The 14909-nt window shown below is 37.3% G+C and overlaps 1 protein-coding gene across 18 annotated transcripts in view; it reads left to right on the top strand.

Moving 5' to 3' along the window:
• Positions 1 to 14909, top strand: part of CREM (cAMP responsive element modulator) — a 100640-nt gene that overhangs the window by 71571 nt on the left and 14160 nt on the right. For 10 of the 18 annotated variants that reach the window (XM_036350237.1, XM_036350254.1, XM_036350218.1 and 7 more), the window contains one exon: positions 5232 to 5420. The exons of 1 other annotated variant lie outside the window; for it this stretch is intronic. In XM_036350237.1, the coding sequence (XP_036206130.1) occupies positions 5232 to 5420 (189 nt within the window). Of the gene's footprint in view, positions 1 to 5231; positions 5421 to 10854; positions 10956 to 11299; positions 11625 to 14909 lie in introns of those variants that run through there. 7 more of the 18 variants (XM_036350326.1, XM_036350317.1, XM_036350307.1 and 4 more) reach the window with 5 other exon arrangements.

Genomic DNA, 14909 nt, shown 5'->3' with positions numbered 1-14909 from the left:
ATTTTCATCCTATAAGTAATATATTCCGTACAACGATATTAATAGTTTTAGGGGAGAAGTCCTCAGTGGCATTGAATAGTAGAAATAGCAGATTTTTAAAATATAGTTTTGTATAATAGGAATTTAAAAAAAATTTATTGCCTGGATTAGTTGATATGATAGCATCTTGGTAACTGTGATAAATGGTAAATTGGAGATGAGGAAATCATACTTGGGTTAATACTGATTTGAAACTAATGCCATGCCTGTATAAGGCTCTATATAAAAACATTTGTGTAACCACTAGAACTAATGTAGTAGAAAAATAACTTAGTAAATTAATGAATTACACTTTACTTAGACAGTTTCTTTCTTAATGAAAGATCAGTATGTCCAACATTCAACTGGTGCATATAGAGTGCCCCACTTAATTATGTGGTATAGCTCACCTAAGATTTGGGGTGGGGGAAGCTAGGTATCTCCCAGAGCAACTAGAACAGCAGAGCTTAACCTCTACCCACCACTACTATGAGCAGATAACATACTAACAGTCTTGAACAAATTAATAATGGACATTGGAGTAGAATATAGTTGAATATATAATCTAGTTATTCGTTTTTATTTCAATTTAGATATTTTATGAAACTATAATGTTATTAAGGATTACTTAAAAGAGGAAAATAAGTATGCATATAGACTAAAATAAAAGAACAATTTTACTTCTGCTTGAGTCCCAAGTAGTATTCGTAGACCAGTGTGGACTCTTCATTGCTCACAACAGTGTGGGCATAGGAATAAGCATTTTTGTCTCAGTTGCATGTCTCAGCTTATCAGTACTAATATGAATTTTTTTTCTTATAATTATTCCTTTCCTTTTTCTCATAAAACCCTCTTGCTTTCACCCTGTAATCAGGGCACTATTTGAGTTTCTGCCTAAAACTGCTCCCCAAATTATAATTCTTTGACCTCAAATAAATGCTTGTCTCATTTCGGCTTTTAAAATTTAGGTTAACACTAGGCCTTGTGCTTCATATACAGTGTAGTTACATTACTATGGGTGTTGTTTCTCAAAGCACTATTTCTATGACATCAAACTAATTATCAGCTGAAAATACACACTCAAATGTATGATAACATAAAATTTATTCATGTCCCGCCATGAAGGTTCAGGAAGCATTATCTCTTCTTTTTCATACTGTACTTCTCTTTTAAGAAGGTAGATATAGTTAAATCTCTCACAAACCCTTTTATTGCAAGGGGTGAATCTCGAGACCCTTGAAATCTTTGGAGAGTCGTGATGAATCTTGTTTTTAAAATGTGGACAGAATATAATTCTCTGGATGAACCCAATAAGTGATGTTACAGCAGAGTGTCTCAGCTTCAGCAATGTTGACATTTAATACTGATTCTTCCGTTTCTGCTAACCCTGTTCTAATAGTGGCCTGTCAGTGAGCTAAAACACGGAGGATATATCTATGTTGAACTCTTAAAAAAAATGGTAACCCATCTTTTTGTGTAAGGCCCTAGAACCTTATGTCAACGAATTAAAGATTTGTTGTTGTTACACTTTCCAATGGTTCTGACAGGTTTATAGGATCACTCATCACTTAAGTGATCCTTTGCTTAGATACTATTAAAATATTAGGGAATGACTTGGAAATGTTCAGAGTATGATTTAGATGCTACTGTAACATTCCTGTAAGGTATTTACATTGATTTATTGGTATTGTCTTATTCTGATGATGTGCTATTTTTTCTTCATTGTAAAATCTAGTTAGCTAGTTTATGTGATTAAAAAAAAAAAAAAAGAAAAAGATAGGCCTGCCTGTGTGGCTCAGTAGTTGAGCGTCATGGTTTAGTTCCTGGTCGGGGCACATGCCTGTGTTCCAGGCTCCATCCCCAGTTGGGAGCATGCAGGAGGCAGCTGATCAATGATTCTCTCTCATCATTGATATTTCTATCTCCCTCCCTCTTCATTCATCTCTGAAATAAATTAAAAAAAATACATTTTTAAAAAAGATAGCTATTGATTCCACCTAATCTTCAGTGTTTAAAACGTAGAGTCATAATCTTTATGTTCAAGTATACCTAACTCTCAGATACTTAGATTTGTCTATTAAGTGACATTTAAAAACATTTCACTTGATTAGTTATTCCTTTGAAACTTTCAGTTAATTATGTTAATTTTTAAACATGACTGGCAAGTCTCAGTATTTAGAGGAAATCCTCATAGTTGTTGCTATTAGCTGAGTTAGTTATTTAAGACACTTGGTGTAGAGGTTAATATTGTAGCACAAATTGTTTCAATACAATATCTTTTAAGGTCCTTTCCAACTTAACATTTTATATTTCAGGATTCTCCTGATACAGTCAAAATGGTAAAGGCTACAGTTTTGTAGACTTGAGCTTTAAAAATATATATATATGTTTTGTGAAAAGCTATTTTCTTCTGATGATAAATTAGAAAAGTAGTTGAATGAAGGTACAAATTCATTATATTTATGATGCTCAATGGAATTTCACTGACGATTTCTTAAAAGAATGCTGTTTATACCTAAAAATATCTGAAAGGGCCTGGCCAGTGTGGCTCAGTGGTTGAGGGTCGACCTATGAACAAGGAGGTCACAATTCATTTCCTAGTCAGGGCACATGCCCAAGTTGTAGGCTCGATCCCCAGTTCAAGGGGCAGCTGATGGATGATTTTCTCTCATCGATGTTTCTATCTCTCTCTCTCTCTTGAAGCTGGACTTTCTCCCTATATGTATCTGCTCTCTTTTTAAATAATTTAGTTGGATGGGTGCCAGGGAAGAAGAAGGCTCCATGAGCTCTATATATTTCAATCAGTTCTGAATATAAGTTATTTTCAAATACTTAGGAGCCTTTTCAGAATATTGTCCTGTGGCCCTAACTCAGTGATGGCGAACCTTTTGAGCTTGGCGTGTCAGCATTTTGAAAAACCCTAACTTAACTCTGGTGCCGTGTCACATATAGAAATTATTTGATATTTGCAACCATAGTAAAACAAAGATTTATATTTTTGATATTTATTTTATATATTTAAATGCCATTTAACAAAGAAAAATCAACCCAAAAAATGAGTTTGTGTGTCACCTCTGACACACGTGTCATAGGTTCGCCATCACTGCCCTAGCTGGTTTGGCGCAATGGATAGAGCACCAGCCCGCGGACTGAAGGGTCCTGGGTTTGATTCTGGCCAAGGGCACATGCCCGGGTTGCGGGCTTGATCCCCAGTAGGGGATGTGCAGGAGGCAACCGATCAATGACTCTCTCTCATCATTGATATTTCTATCTGTCTCTCCCTCTCCCTTCCTCTTTGAAATAAATAAAAATATATATATTTTAAAAAGAATATTGTCCTGTGAAAGAGGATCTCCTTATCAATTCAACATATACTTATATAAAAACCATGGGTGGTGTTCCTCACATACAGATGAACAGCCGTGACTGAGTGGAAGGAAGTCAGTCCTACAGGGGTTGTCTTGGCAACGGCTGCGCCCTCCCCCAAGCTGTTTCCCAGAGCTGTTTCCTGTAAGGGCGGAGTTTGAGGCAGGAACCCACCCTGGGAGCATGGAGGCAGATCTTTCTAAAGTGTGCCATGCCAGCACGGGGTGAACCTGAGTGGGGCGGCTGAAAGGCTTAGAAAAGACAGACAAGAGAATGAAAGCTGGGTCTCTGTGGGACACTGCTTCTCTGAGAGACAGCGACCATGTCCACAGCCATGCCTTTATTTTATAGCAGATGCTATGAGGCAAAGTAAGGGCGTGACCAAGATGTTTACAAACATTCTCCTGAGTTTCAATCCTACTCAACTACATGCACCTGAACTCTATCAAGCCCACATCACCATAGGTTCAAGTTTACAACTACAGCTGTTGGCTATAATTGTGCCGGGAGGGCCCTGCCCTCCAAGCTGGGACTTGCATGTGGCAATGAGAGCACTGTGCCCTCTCCTCAGTCCAAGGCTTGAACCTGTCCAAAACACTGTAGTGGCTCCCCACAATAAAGTTTTCATTCTGTTTCTTTGTTACTATTGTTGTGGCCCCACCCCATAACAAAGAAACAAAGGAAAATTTCCCCATCGAATTTCTGAATAGTATTACTCCTTCGGGAATGCCGTGTCATAAATTAAAATTGAAAGTGGGTGCAATCATCATGCTATTGAGAAATCTCAATAGTAAATGGGGTCTTTGTAATGGTACCAGATTTATTATCAAAAGATTACCACCTAACATTATCAAAGCTGAAGTATTAACAGGATCTGCAGAGGGAGAGGCTGTTCTGATTCCAAGAATTAATTTGTCCCCATCTGACACTGGCCTCCCATTTAAATTGATTCAACGACGGTTTCCCGTGATGCCAGCATTTGTGATGACTATTAATAAATCACAAGGACAAACTCTAGACAGAGTAGGCATGTTCCTACCTGAACCTGTTTTTGTACATGATCAGTTATATATTGCTTTCTCTCAAGTTTGAAGAGCATGTGATGTTACAGTTAAAGTTCTAAGTACTTCATCACAAGGGAAATTAGTCAAGCACTCTGAAAGTGTTTTCATTCTTAATGTGGTGTACAGGGAGATATTAGAATAAGTTTAATCACTTTATCAGTCATTGTTTGCATCACTGTTGTTTTTATATCATGTTTTTGTTGTCTTCATATCATGTTTTGTCATTTTTATATCATGCCTCTGCTGTTATATCCTTTTGTTACTGTTTATTAATAAATTTATATATGATTTCCATATACATTTTACTAATTTCCTTTCATCTGTCACACTTCTGTTATAGAGAAAGGGCAAATAGCAATGTTAAAATATCTCTGCTAATTAATTTCCTTTTTAAAAAAATATGTTTTATTGATTTTTTACAGAGAGGAAGGGAGAGGGATAGAGAGTTAGAAACATCCATGAGAGAGAAACATCGATCAGCTGCCTCCTGCACACTCCCCACTGGGGATGTGCCTGCAACCAAGGTACATGCCCTTGACCTGAATTGAACCTGGGACCCTTGCGTCCACAGGCCGATGCTCTATCCACTGAGCAAAACCAGTTAGGGCAATTAATTCCCTTTTAATGTGCACGAATTTCGTGCACCGGGCTACTAGTTGAGAAATAAGGGTAAATTGAGAACATTGGTAATAAACACATAGATCCAGAATATATTCTTCCAATATGAGATGATGAAAAATGAAGCTTGAAATTCTCTAATATTTGTTTTCTTTTTCTGTTAAGTTGCTATAGCCCAAGGTGGAACAATCCAGATTTCTAACCCAGGATCTGATGGTGTTCAGGGACTACAGGCATTAACAATGACAAATTCAGGAGCTCCTCCACCAGGTGCTGCAATTGTACAATATGCAGCACAGTCAGCTGATGGCACACAGCAGTTCTTTGTCCCAGGCAGCCAGGTTGTTGTTCAAGGTATATTTTATTAATCTGATACCTTTAGTATACCTGTGGATTACTATACCACACCATTTAGTGGTGATTTTATAGTTTTATGAAATATACAGGAGGTAGATGGGATGGGGGTGGGGGGCGGCAGGGAGAAGCGCTTAATGGCTTGAAGAAGAAATATTTTAGTATATTAAACAAGTTAAATAAATTATATGAATTTTGTTTTTAGCAGGTTTTACTGGCTCTAAAGGAAAGTCAAAATCAAAGTACCATGATAAAAAAGGGAGTTGAATGTCTGAGTGAATTCTTTAATTAAATATCTTTTATTTGAGGGTTATAAATGTACCTAAAGAAGTTTATTACCTAGTCTATAAAGATTTGAGTATCCAGTCTATGATGCACTGAATTTGGGCCTTTCCCAAGCTGTTATACTTAAGTCTTGTAGATACCTCATTTCAAAACAATTGCTGATTTTTTTCTTTACACTTTTCTTAGTATAGTTGAATTCTGAGGTACCTGATCTACCTCTTATGGAAGCGCACAGTAGTGAAATAAAGCAGTTGTATTGTAGCCCTAAGTATTTTAGGGGAACCCAAGATTTCAATTAAATTTCAGTTATACATTATTTTAATTTCATTCAGTTGTGCTTATAATAACTATGTGTTTATTACAACTTTCAAAATTCTGCATTTTAAATTTAATTCTATTCTTCTTGGACCATTTGCTGAGGACTTACATAGCACTAATTTTAAGAGGAGTATTATTAGTTCTTTTAGTTTGAAAATCTTCCAAGTGGTTGGGGGGCAGATTATAATTGATATCTCTCTTATTAATTAGTTTTACTCATAGGTATTTTGGAAGTTAATGTGGACTGTAATAAAAATGTATGAAGAACTGAAGGGGTAGCATTTATGGTGTATAAAAAAATTTATAGTACTTACTCAATACTCTAATGCAGTGGTTCTCAACCTTCTGGCCCTTTAAATACAGTTCCTCATGTTGTGACCCAACCATAAAATTATTTTCATTGCTACTTCGTAACTGTAATGTTGCTACTGTTATGAATCGTAATGTAAATATCTGATACGCAGTATGGTCTTAGGCGACCCCTGTGAAAGGGTCGTTCGACCGCCAAAGGGGTCGCGACCCACAGGTTGTGAACCGTTTCTCTAATGTTTTCTTTAAATGTATATTAAAGCCACCCATTACAGATGCTCCTTGGCTTATGGTGGGATTACATCCTGAAATGCCCATCGTAAATTGAAAATAATAGTAAGTTGAAAATGCATTTAATGCACTTAACCTACTGAACATCATAGCTTAGCTGAGCCTACCTTAAATGTGCTCAGTTGGGCACAAATTGTTTTTTATTTTGCATAGATAATACACAAGTTTTGTCCTTTTGGATTTATTTAAGAACGTTTTTTTCTTCCATAAGTCACCAATATATTTTTCTACATAACTTTTATTAGCTTCATAGTTTTACCTTTCACATTTAGGTCCTTAATTCACCTGAGGTTCACCTCTGTAGTATTAGGCAGGGATCTATTTTTATTTTTTCTCTACACATGGAGCCACTTTTCCCCTACTGATGGTTTGTTATTTTCCCATTAATTTATGGGGCAATCTTAATTATACAATAGGTTCTCATGTATACTTGGATCTGTTTCAGAACTCTATTTTGCAGTGTTGGTCTCTTTTTGTATATGCCAGTATCATGCTGGTTTATTATCTCACAAAACAAGTTCCTCTTTTTTGTCTTTTTAAAGTGCTGATGGAGCTTTTGTAAACCATTATTTTTTGATATGCATTTGGAATATGTTTGAGTTTCTAAATAATAATATAATAATAATAATATAAAACCAATGATAAGATGTATTTCATTTATAGATTAATTTAGTGAGAACTTAAGCCTTTCTTTTTTAAGTATCTTGCCTTTTAACTTTTGAAACTTTAATTACTTTAATAATATGCTGATTATTTTTAATCTATCTGTGATACTATGTGAATATTTATATCAGATACAAATGTTTTGTTTCTTCCCTTCCCATCTCTATTCTTCTTGTTGTCTTTTTCTCCTTGTCTTGCCTCTTCTTTTCCTTTCCTTTCCTTCTTTTTAAAAATAATGATGGTCACCCTAGCCAGTTTGGCACAGTGAATAGAGCGTCAGCCTGTGGACTTAGGGGTCCCGGGTTTGATTCTGTTCAAGGGCACATACCCATGTTGTGGGTTCAATCACCAGTAAGTGGCTTGCAGGAGGCAGCCAATCAATGATTCTCTCTCTTCATTGATGTTTCTCTCTCTCCCTTCCTCTCTGAAATCAATAAAAATATATTTAAAAAAAAATAATGATGGCCAAGAGTTCGAGTTCTGTGTGAAACAACAGGTCAGTGGGAATTTTGTCTTATTCTCTGTCCCATTGAAAGGTCACAGCAATTTATTTTCGAGATCTCAGTTCTTATCTTGATTGGTTCCTCTGCAGTATTTAACACTGTTGACCTCTGCTTCCTTCACTTCTCTGATACTGCATTCTTACCATTTTTCCTTCTGTCTCTCCTGCCTCTCTTTCAGTCTCCTTTATTGGTCTAACCTTCCTCTGCCCATCTCCTGAGTGTTAGTGGTGTTCCTTGGATTGCATCCTGGGCCAGCTTCCATCTGACTGTGTACTGTCCTGGGCTGAACTCATCCCCGCCATGGCTTCAGCTCACTGTGACTATGCCCCCTGACTCCAACGGGCTACTTAGATATATCTCACACATCTCTGACTTTTAAAATCCAAAACTCCACTCCCCTACCCTAACTCTCCTTTTGTTTACTCTATTTCAGTAATGGATTCTGTCCATTCTGTAGCTTCAATCCAGAAACCTGGATATCATGCTTTACTCTCCTTCACCTTCTCCATTCATTCTTCCTCCTATTAAATCACTCATCCCTTCACTCTTCTCCACCCCCACTGTCATAATCCCAGTTCCAGCTTCTGTCCCCTCTGACCTGGATTCCTGCAGCAGACTTTGGTCTGCCAGGTGTCTGGCCTGAAGCTGGTAGCTGTGGGGCAGTGTCCGGATTTTCCTAATCATGCCAGAGACAGCATATCCCTTCTCGGTCTGTTTTGGAGGGAATTGTTCATGAAAGTTCAGCTAGGCTCTCTTTCTTCATCCCTCCCAGTGATTCTGGGAGCTAATATTTATTAAAAATAAAAGTATCTGCATTCAACATTTCCCTTTCTCCATTATACTCTTGATTCTGCAGTTCAGAGTGGTATTTCTAAAATTCACATCTAGTCACGTTAGCCTCTGGCTCAAAACCCTTCAACAAATGCCTATTACTTGTTAGTCAAAATCCTTAACATGGCCCAAATCTCTGCTTGATCTAGGCCTTACTTCCTCCCTCTCAACTCTTAATGCTGAATTTCTTTAATTTCCTGTCATAAAAGTGCCCTTTCTCCTCTCTAGGGCCTTCATACACAGCCATTTATTTCCCCTGAGATGTTTTTCATGTTTCATTTTGGGTAGTACTTCCCCAGGAAGCCTTCCCTGACCACATCTGGCTTAGGTCACCTCTTGCAGTTCCCACTGCAACTTCTCAGGGCATATATCACTGAATTGTGACTCTCAGGGTCCTGCCTAGATGGTAACTTCTGTTTGGACAGGGATTCTTAGTCCCCAGCACAGTCCCTGGCATATGATGAATATTCAGTAGCCATTTACTGAATGAAAATGAAATACTCTTTCTCTAGTGAAAATGTATTAGTTCTGTGTGATGATTAACTGAGTTTATCGGGTATAGGGAATTTATTAAAACTTTACTAGTAGTAGTCAACCAAGCAACCAACCTTCCTCTTTCCTTTCCTTCCTTGACCTTTTTTTACACTAATATTTATTGAGCATCTAAGTGCCAATGTAAAGAAATGTTGAGAGTAATCTGAACTTTCTGAAATTTGAAATAAACCAACTAGTATTCTTGGATCCAAACCCTGAGGTGTGGCTGTGACGACAGAGTCCTTTACAGAGCCTCTGATAGGGGTGATGTCTAAGGTGCTCCCCAGACTTGCTTACATATTAGGAGGACGTCTTCAGTTCATGTGTTCTGGAGAATTATTGGAGATTGGTCTTCCTGATGTTTCTCTTCCTAAGCATCTGGGTGTCAAGTCCCTGCCTTTACTAGAAGGTGCTTCATTGAATAAGGTGAAAATGTAGTGGGCCCTGGTCAATTTGCTCAGTGGTTAGAGCGTGGGCCCACAGACTGAAGGTTCAACTCCCATGGATTCCTGGTCAAGGGCACATACCTCGATTGCAGGCTGGATCCCCGGCCCTGGTCTCTCTCACATCAATGCTTTTCTCTCCCCACCTTCCCTCATTCTTCCTAAAAAATTCAATGGAAAAAATACCCTCGGGTGAGGATTTAAAAAAAATGTAGTGGAATGACCTTTCATTGACTTAAGGTCGGCTTGAATTCTAAGCATACAAGGGACTGGACTTTGTACGGCCCGCTAATGAAGGTAAAAGTTCTCAGTGACATGTAACTTTTGTGCTGTAGAGATGCAAATCATTTTTTTCCCTTGGCTGTGGTGTTATACTGTTGAACAGGTACCAATATTGTGTCTAACCTTGGACTTGTTAAATTTATAGCGATTCAGCTCTCCATGTACCAAACCTTCATTAAGTGAATAAAATTGGACATATTTTTAAAATTTACAAATAGTAATTATGGTTTATTTATGAATTTTTAAATGTCACAAAATTCTATTCAAGGGATTTTAATTTAGTAAAATTATGTGTTAGATTGAGCCACATCTAATTTCTGTTTTTGTGGGCCAAAAAGGTCAAATATGAGCAAGTTTATATGGTTCAATCTAATATTTATGGAAGTGTTAAATAACACTATATTTGAATTTTTAAAACTTCAGTATCCTTTCAAGTGAAATTGGCAAATTCTATGTCACCTTGGGAACAGTTGGATTTTCTGGTATTGCAAATAGAAATATGTTACAAGTAAACAATGGTGGTTAGATATTTCTTTTTTTACTTATTTAGTTGTTGTTAGGTATTTCTTATTTGGAGAATCTAGAAGTGTCTGCAAAATACATTTCTGTGTATTTCACAGCATCTCTCTGTGCTGATTGTCACTTGTTTACTTTTTAAATCTCCAAGTTTTTTGTCCTCCAAAGGGCTAATGCCCCCTTTGTTTACCTAGAAACCTTGGACAGAATAATAATAAAGAAGTAGCCCCATAAGAAACAAACAGGTAACTTTTAATGCTAATGAGACTTTTTTTTTTTTTGCCATAGCCCTTCTCAACAGATTTTTATGAAAAATTAGAAACAATAGCATTTGATGGTTTATTACAGACTTTTTATAAGGGCTTTGGTTTCAGTGAGCCTGTCTGTGACAAAGCAGATTGATGGCAGTGATAGGCTAGTGATGTCATTGTGATGTCAATACTGCCACTTATAACTGCACATGCTTGCTAGTTGGAACACTTTGTGTTGACCTGTGAAAGGAGGAACAGGGCAGTTCTGTATGCAGAAACCCATCATGGCTGTAACTGGAGATGAAACCGGTAAGAACTTCAGAGAAAGATTTAAATTCTGCAAAATTATTTTGGAAGTTTTGAAAAATTATTTACGGACCTCTGAGTATTTCAAAAGTATTGCTTTTCTGAGGAGTTTTATATCTATTCAGTACACAGGCATCTTAGTGTAATTGGTTCTGTGCTCAGTATTATATTATTTGACCCAAGGCAGTTCTCTCTCTTTCTGCTTCACTAAAATAAGCTGTTACTTCGTCTGCAGCCTGTTGCATATCCAGTGCAGCTACAAGTTAAACATAAATACTGTTCAACTTGTAAAAAAATCAAGCTTTCGATTCCGTGGTTGTGTACAAATGTAGCTCCAAAGCAGACCACTGTTTGTGTGCCTACTTGTTTCGATGCTCGAGTGTCTAAAATGGTCTGTTCCTCTCTAATGGAGTTCAAAGGGCTGACGTCATTGCATTTCCTGGAATCGTGGTTCCTCAGGAAAGTGGAAAAGTTAAACTCCAAACGGACTGCGCATTTACGTCAGCCCCCAGTCAGGTTGTGATTGAGTCAGTTCCTTTCGGCTCCTTCGAGCTGAGCAGAGCGCTGTTGACAGCTTGAGGTTGTTAACTAGCTCCTGGCTTGCCTCTCTCAGAGATCGCTCTTGGACTGAGTAGCTTGATTTGTGAGCCTCACTTTAGTGTTTCTCTGCAGGTAAGTATTTACTTTAGAAAGCCGGCACCGCCCGTTTGTGGGCAGATCCCCAGAGCCCTGCACCACTCCCGAGGCCCACAGGTGCTGCAAGAGGTGGGCTCTGGGCCCAGGCTCCCTCACTCCATTGCTCTGTGGGATTTGCAGCTCACGGCGCCCTCTAGTGCACAGCTAGGGAAGCGCAGGTCTGAAATCGCCCTCAGACCGCATTATTTAAACTTATCTGTAATTCTTTCTGTGGTTTGGTTTTCTTAGTTATAGTTAATGCTTCTGATTTAGTCGCTAATGCCCCTTATGTTGTTCCAACTTTGTTTATTGAGTGGTGCTTTATTTCTTACCCAGTACTGAGTTGCATTTGAATTCAGGAAGAATGGATAGTTGTAAACAGGTTGCTCACAATTTATGTCTTAGTGGGTCTCAGCTCCTCTTCCAAGATAGAAACATTTCGTTCCTTGAGCAAGTAACATCTGTATTAAATTGTTTTTAAGATTATCTTGAGCTATTGGTTTTCTCAAAGAAGTTTTGTAAAGTTTTAAAGATGTTATAGATTGCAGAAGTTATCAAATTTATTATAAGATATAGGTGGAATTAATCTCAAATACTGCATGTCATATGATTTTAGAACCAAATGCATTTTGTGCATATATTCATTTTCTAAAAGTGATTAGTTTGTTTACATCTTTCTTAACTGAGCCTTTCAATTTACCATTTGACTTCTCTAAGCATGATAGAGAATCATAACAAAAAATAAAGTAAAATGCTTTTAAAATACTCAGAATATACTTAAAGATGAATATTTAAGGTAAAAATTTGCATAATTTTAAACTATTGCTTGTAAATAAATGAACATCACCATGATTTACCCTTTTCAATTAAAAATTTTCTAAATGTTGAAACTTTAAAATGTCAAACTTTTTTACTAGACCTCATTGTGCCTTTGGAAATCATTGTTTTTGGAAATCTAGTCAGTTCTGACAGAATCAATTCTATTTGAAATGCTGGTTGACAATGGAAAGGACATTGCCTCTTGTTTTGTTTGTTTGTATTTTGAGGTGGATTGATAGATTATTGGCTTGCAAACTTTTTGATCGTGACCCACATTTATATCATGATGTGGTAGACTTGTGTGTGTGTGTGTGTACCCTACTTTTATATAAAATCCACTTCAAAAGTAATGCTTATCTATAGTATATGTTATGTATTCATACTTTTCTACTTGTTTTTAAAAAAATGCTATTCTTGACCCATGAAATTGATTTTATAACTCACCAATGGTCTACATCTTACAGTTTTAAAAACCGATCTAGACCAAAATCAGGCTGCTGACAATAATGACTGGCCTGGGAAAGTTTTTTAGGAGCACTTACTTATAGGCTCATTGAATTGAATGTGAAAAGGGAATATTTATAGTTTGTAGAATTATATAATTCTGTTGGATATAATTTACATTTTTATTAGAAATAGTTTTGGCTTTATTTATAAGCTGATTGTTAAGAGCCCAACTCTTTATCTTTTAGTGTCTGAGTCTAAAAAACTCAGAAGTAGTATTCAGCCTACACATCTAATTATTAAAAAACAAACATTCCAAATAATTCAAATTTGAAAAATAATATCTTAGTTAATATTTGATGCACGAGAATAGGGATACAAGGATACATTTCACCTTTGTGAGAGGAAAAGGTTTTTGTTTGGATATTTTCATGTAAAAGAATGATTTTTATCAGGTGTACTAGCTTCTTGAAGTTGGTAGCAAGGCAAATTATAATCATGTTGGAAGTGAAAATATAAGTCACCGTAAGTTTCAATAAATACTTCAAATCTGTATGAAATTGCCATTATGCTGTTTTCCCACTATTTGTGAAAAATGTTTAATGAAAGATAATTTGGGACAGTTGTTTCACTTTTCCCAGTTTTATTTGCCTATATAAACATACTGTCTAATAAAATAATACTTTGCATTTATGTAAACTTTAAAATAAAAAAATCACTTAATGTTACAAATAAAATAAATATAAATGTGGTAAGAGCTATCAAAGAAACTATCAGATCATGAGAGACCCACAGGTAATATAGGTTGAAGGGTTAGAGTAGGCCTCACTGAGGAAACCATCCTATATAATAAAAGCAGCAAACAGCAGAACGACTGGTCACTATGACACACACTGACCACCAGGGGGCAGACACTCAATGCAGGAGCTTCCCCCTGATGGTCAGTGCGCTCCCATGGAGCCAGAAGCCGGGTTCATGGCTGGCAAACCTAGCAGCAGTGGCAGGAGCCTCTCCCACCTCTGAGGCAGCGTTAAGGAGCAGCGAGCAGGAGCTTCTCCTGTCTCCACTGTAGGTGGGCAGTAAGGAGGGAGGGGTCCCGGACTGCAAGAGCCCCGGACTGCAAGAGGGATGTCTGGCTATTGGCTTAGGCCTGATCCTCACAGTCTGGGACCCCTTAGTCCGAGGGGTCCCGGACTGCAAGAGGGTTCAGGCTGGGCTGAGGGACCCTCCCCCCCCTCCCCCCCGCCCGCCAGTGCACGAATCTCATGCACCAGACCTCTAGAATTTAAATAACCTATAAGGAAAAATCACTTTCCATGCATTCTCCCTCATGTACGGATATTGCATTCATTTTGCATATAATAACACAGATCAGAGTGGATAAATGACTCTTCAAAGCTTACATAGCTTAATAAGTGGTAATCTAGTTTGGCTCTTCAGACTGTCTGGTTCTGTTCACACCATTTTATGTTGCTCCTTAAAATTCACCTTACATTGATAAACTAACACTGTTTATAAAACATAAAAAAGGAAGTTAGCATCATTTTAAGTAGTCAAAATGGATTTTTTCTAGAGTATTATTACTCTCCTAGGACAATATGTTTATTATATAGAACTTTCAATGTCAATATTTATAATTTTTTACAAACTTTTTTTTCACTGTTAAGATTTTCACTTAATGCACAACTTGTGTAATTTAAGTAAAAATTAACGACTTAGTTTTATGTGGTTTGTGTGTTGTAACAAATTTGAAAACTTCAGTGCTTAAATATTTATGTTTATGTAGGATTTAATTTTCCTGGAAAAAGTGGAGCAATGGAGGAGGGAAATTTTTTGACATTGTTAGATGCCAGGCAATGACAAGCCTGATCTGGGCATTAGGAGACCTGGTGTGGCAGTAGGGAGGGAGAGAACAAAGACAGAGAAGTGAGGAGCTCCCTGCTTCTGAGTATGACTTTTACCTCTGTTGCTTACTACTTCGGTGTACTTGGGATTAGTGACACATAGCGAAATGACTTA

This window comes from Myotis myotis, unplaced genomic scaffold (assembly GCF_014108235.1).
Source record: "Myotis myotis isolate mMyoMyo1 unplaced genomic scaffold, mMyoMyo1.p scaffold_m19_p_1, whole genome shotgun sequence".
In the NCBI taxonomy this organism is placed as follows: domain Eukaryota; kingdom Metazoa; phylum Chordata; class Mammalia; order Chiroptera; family Vespertilionidae; genus Myotis; species Myotis myotis.
This window is presented reverse-complemented; position numbering and strand designations above follow the sequence as displayed.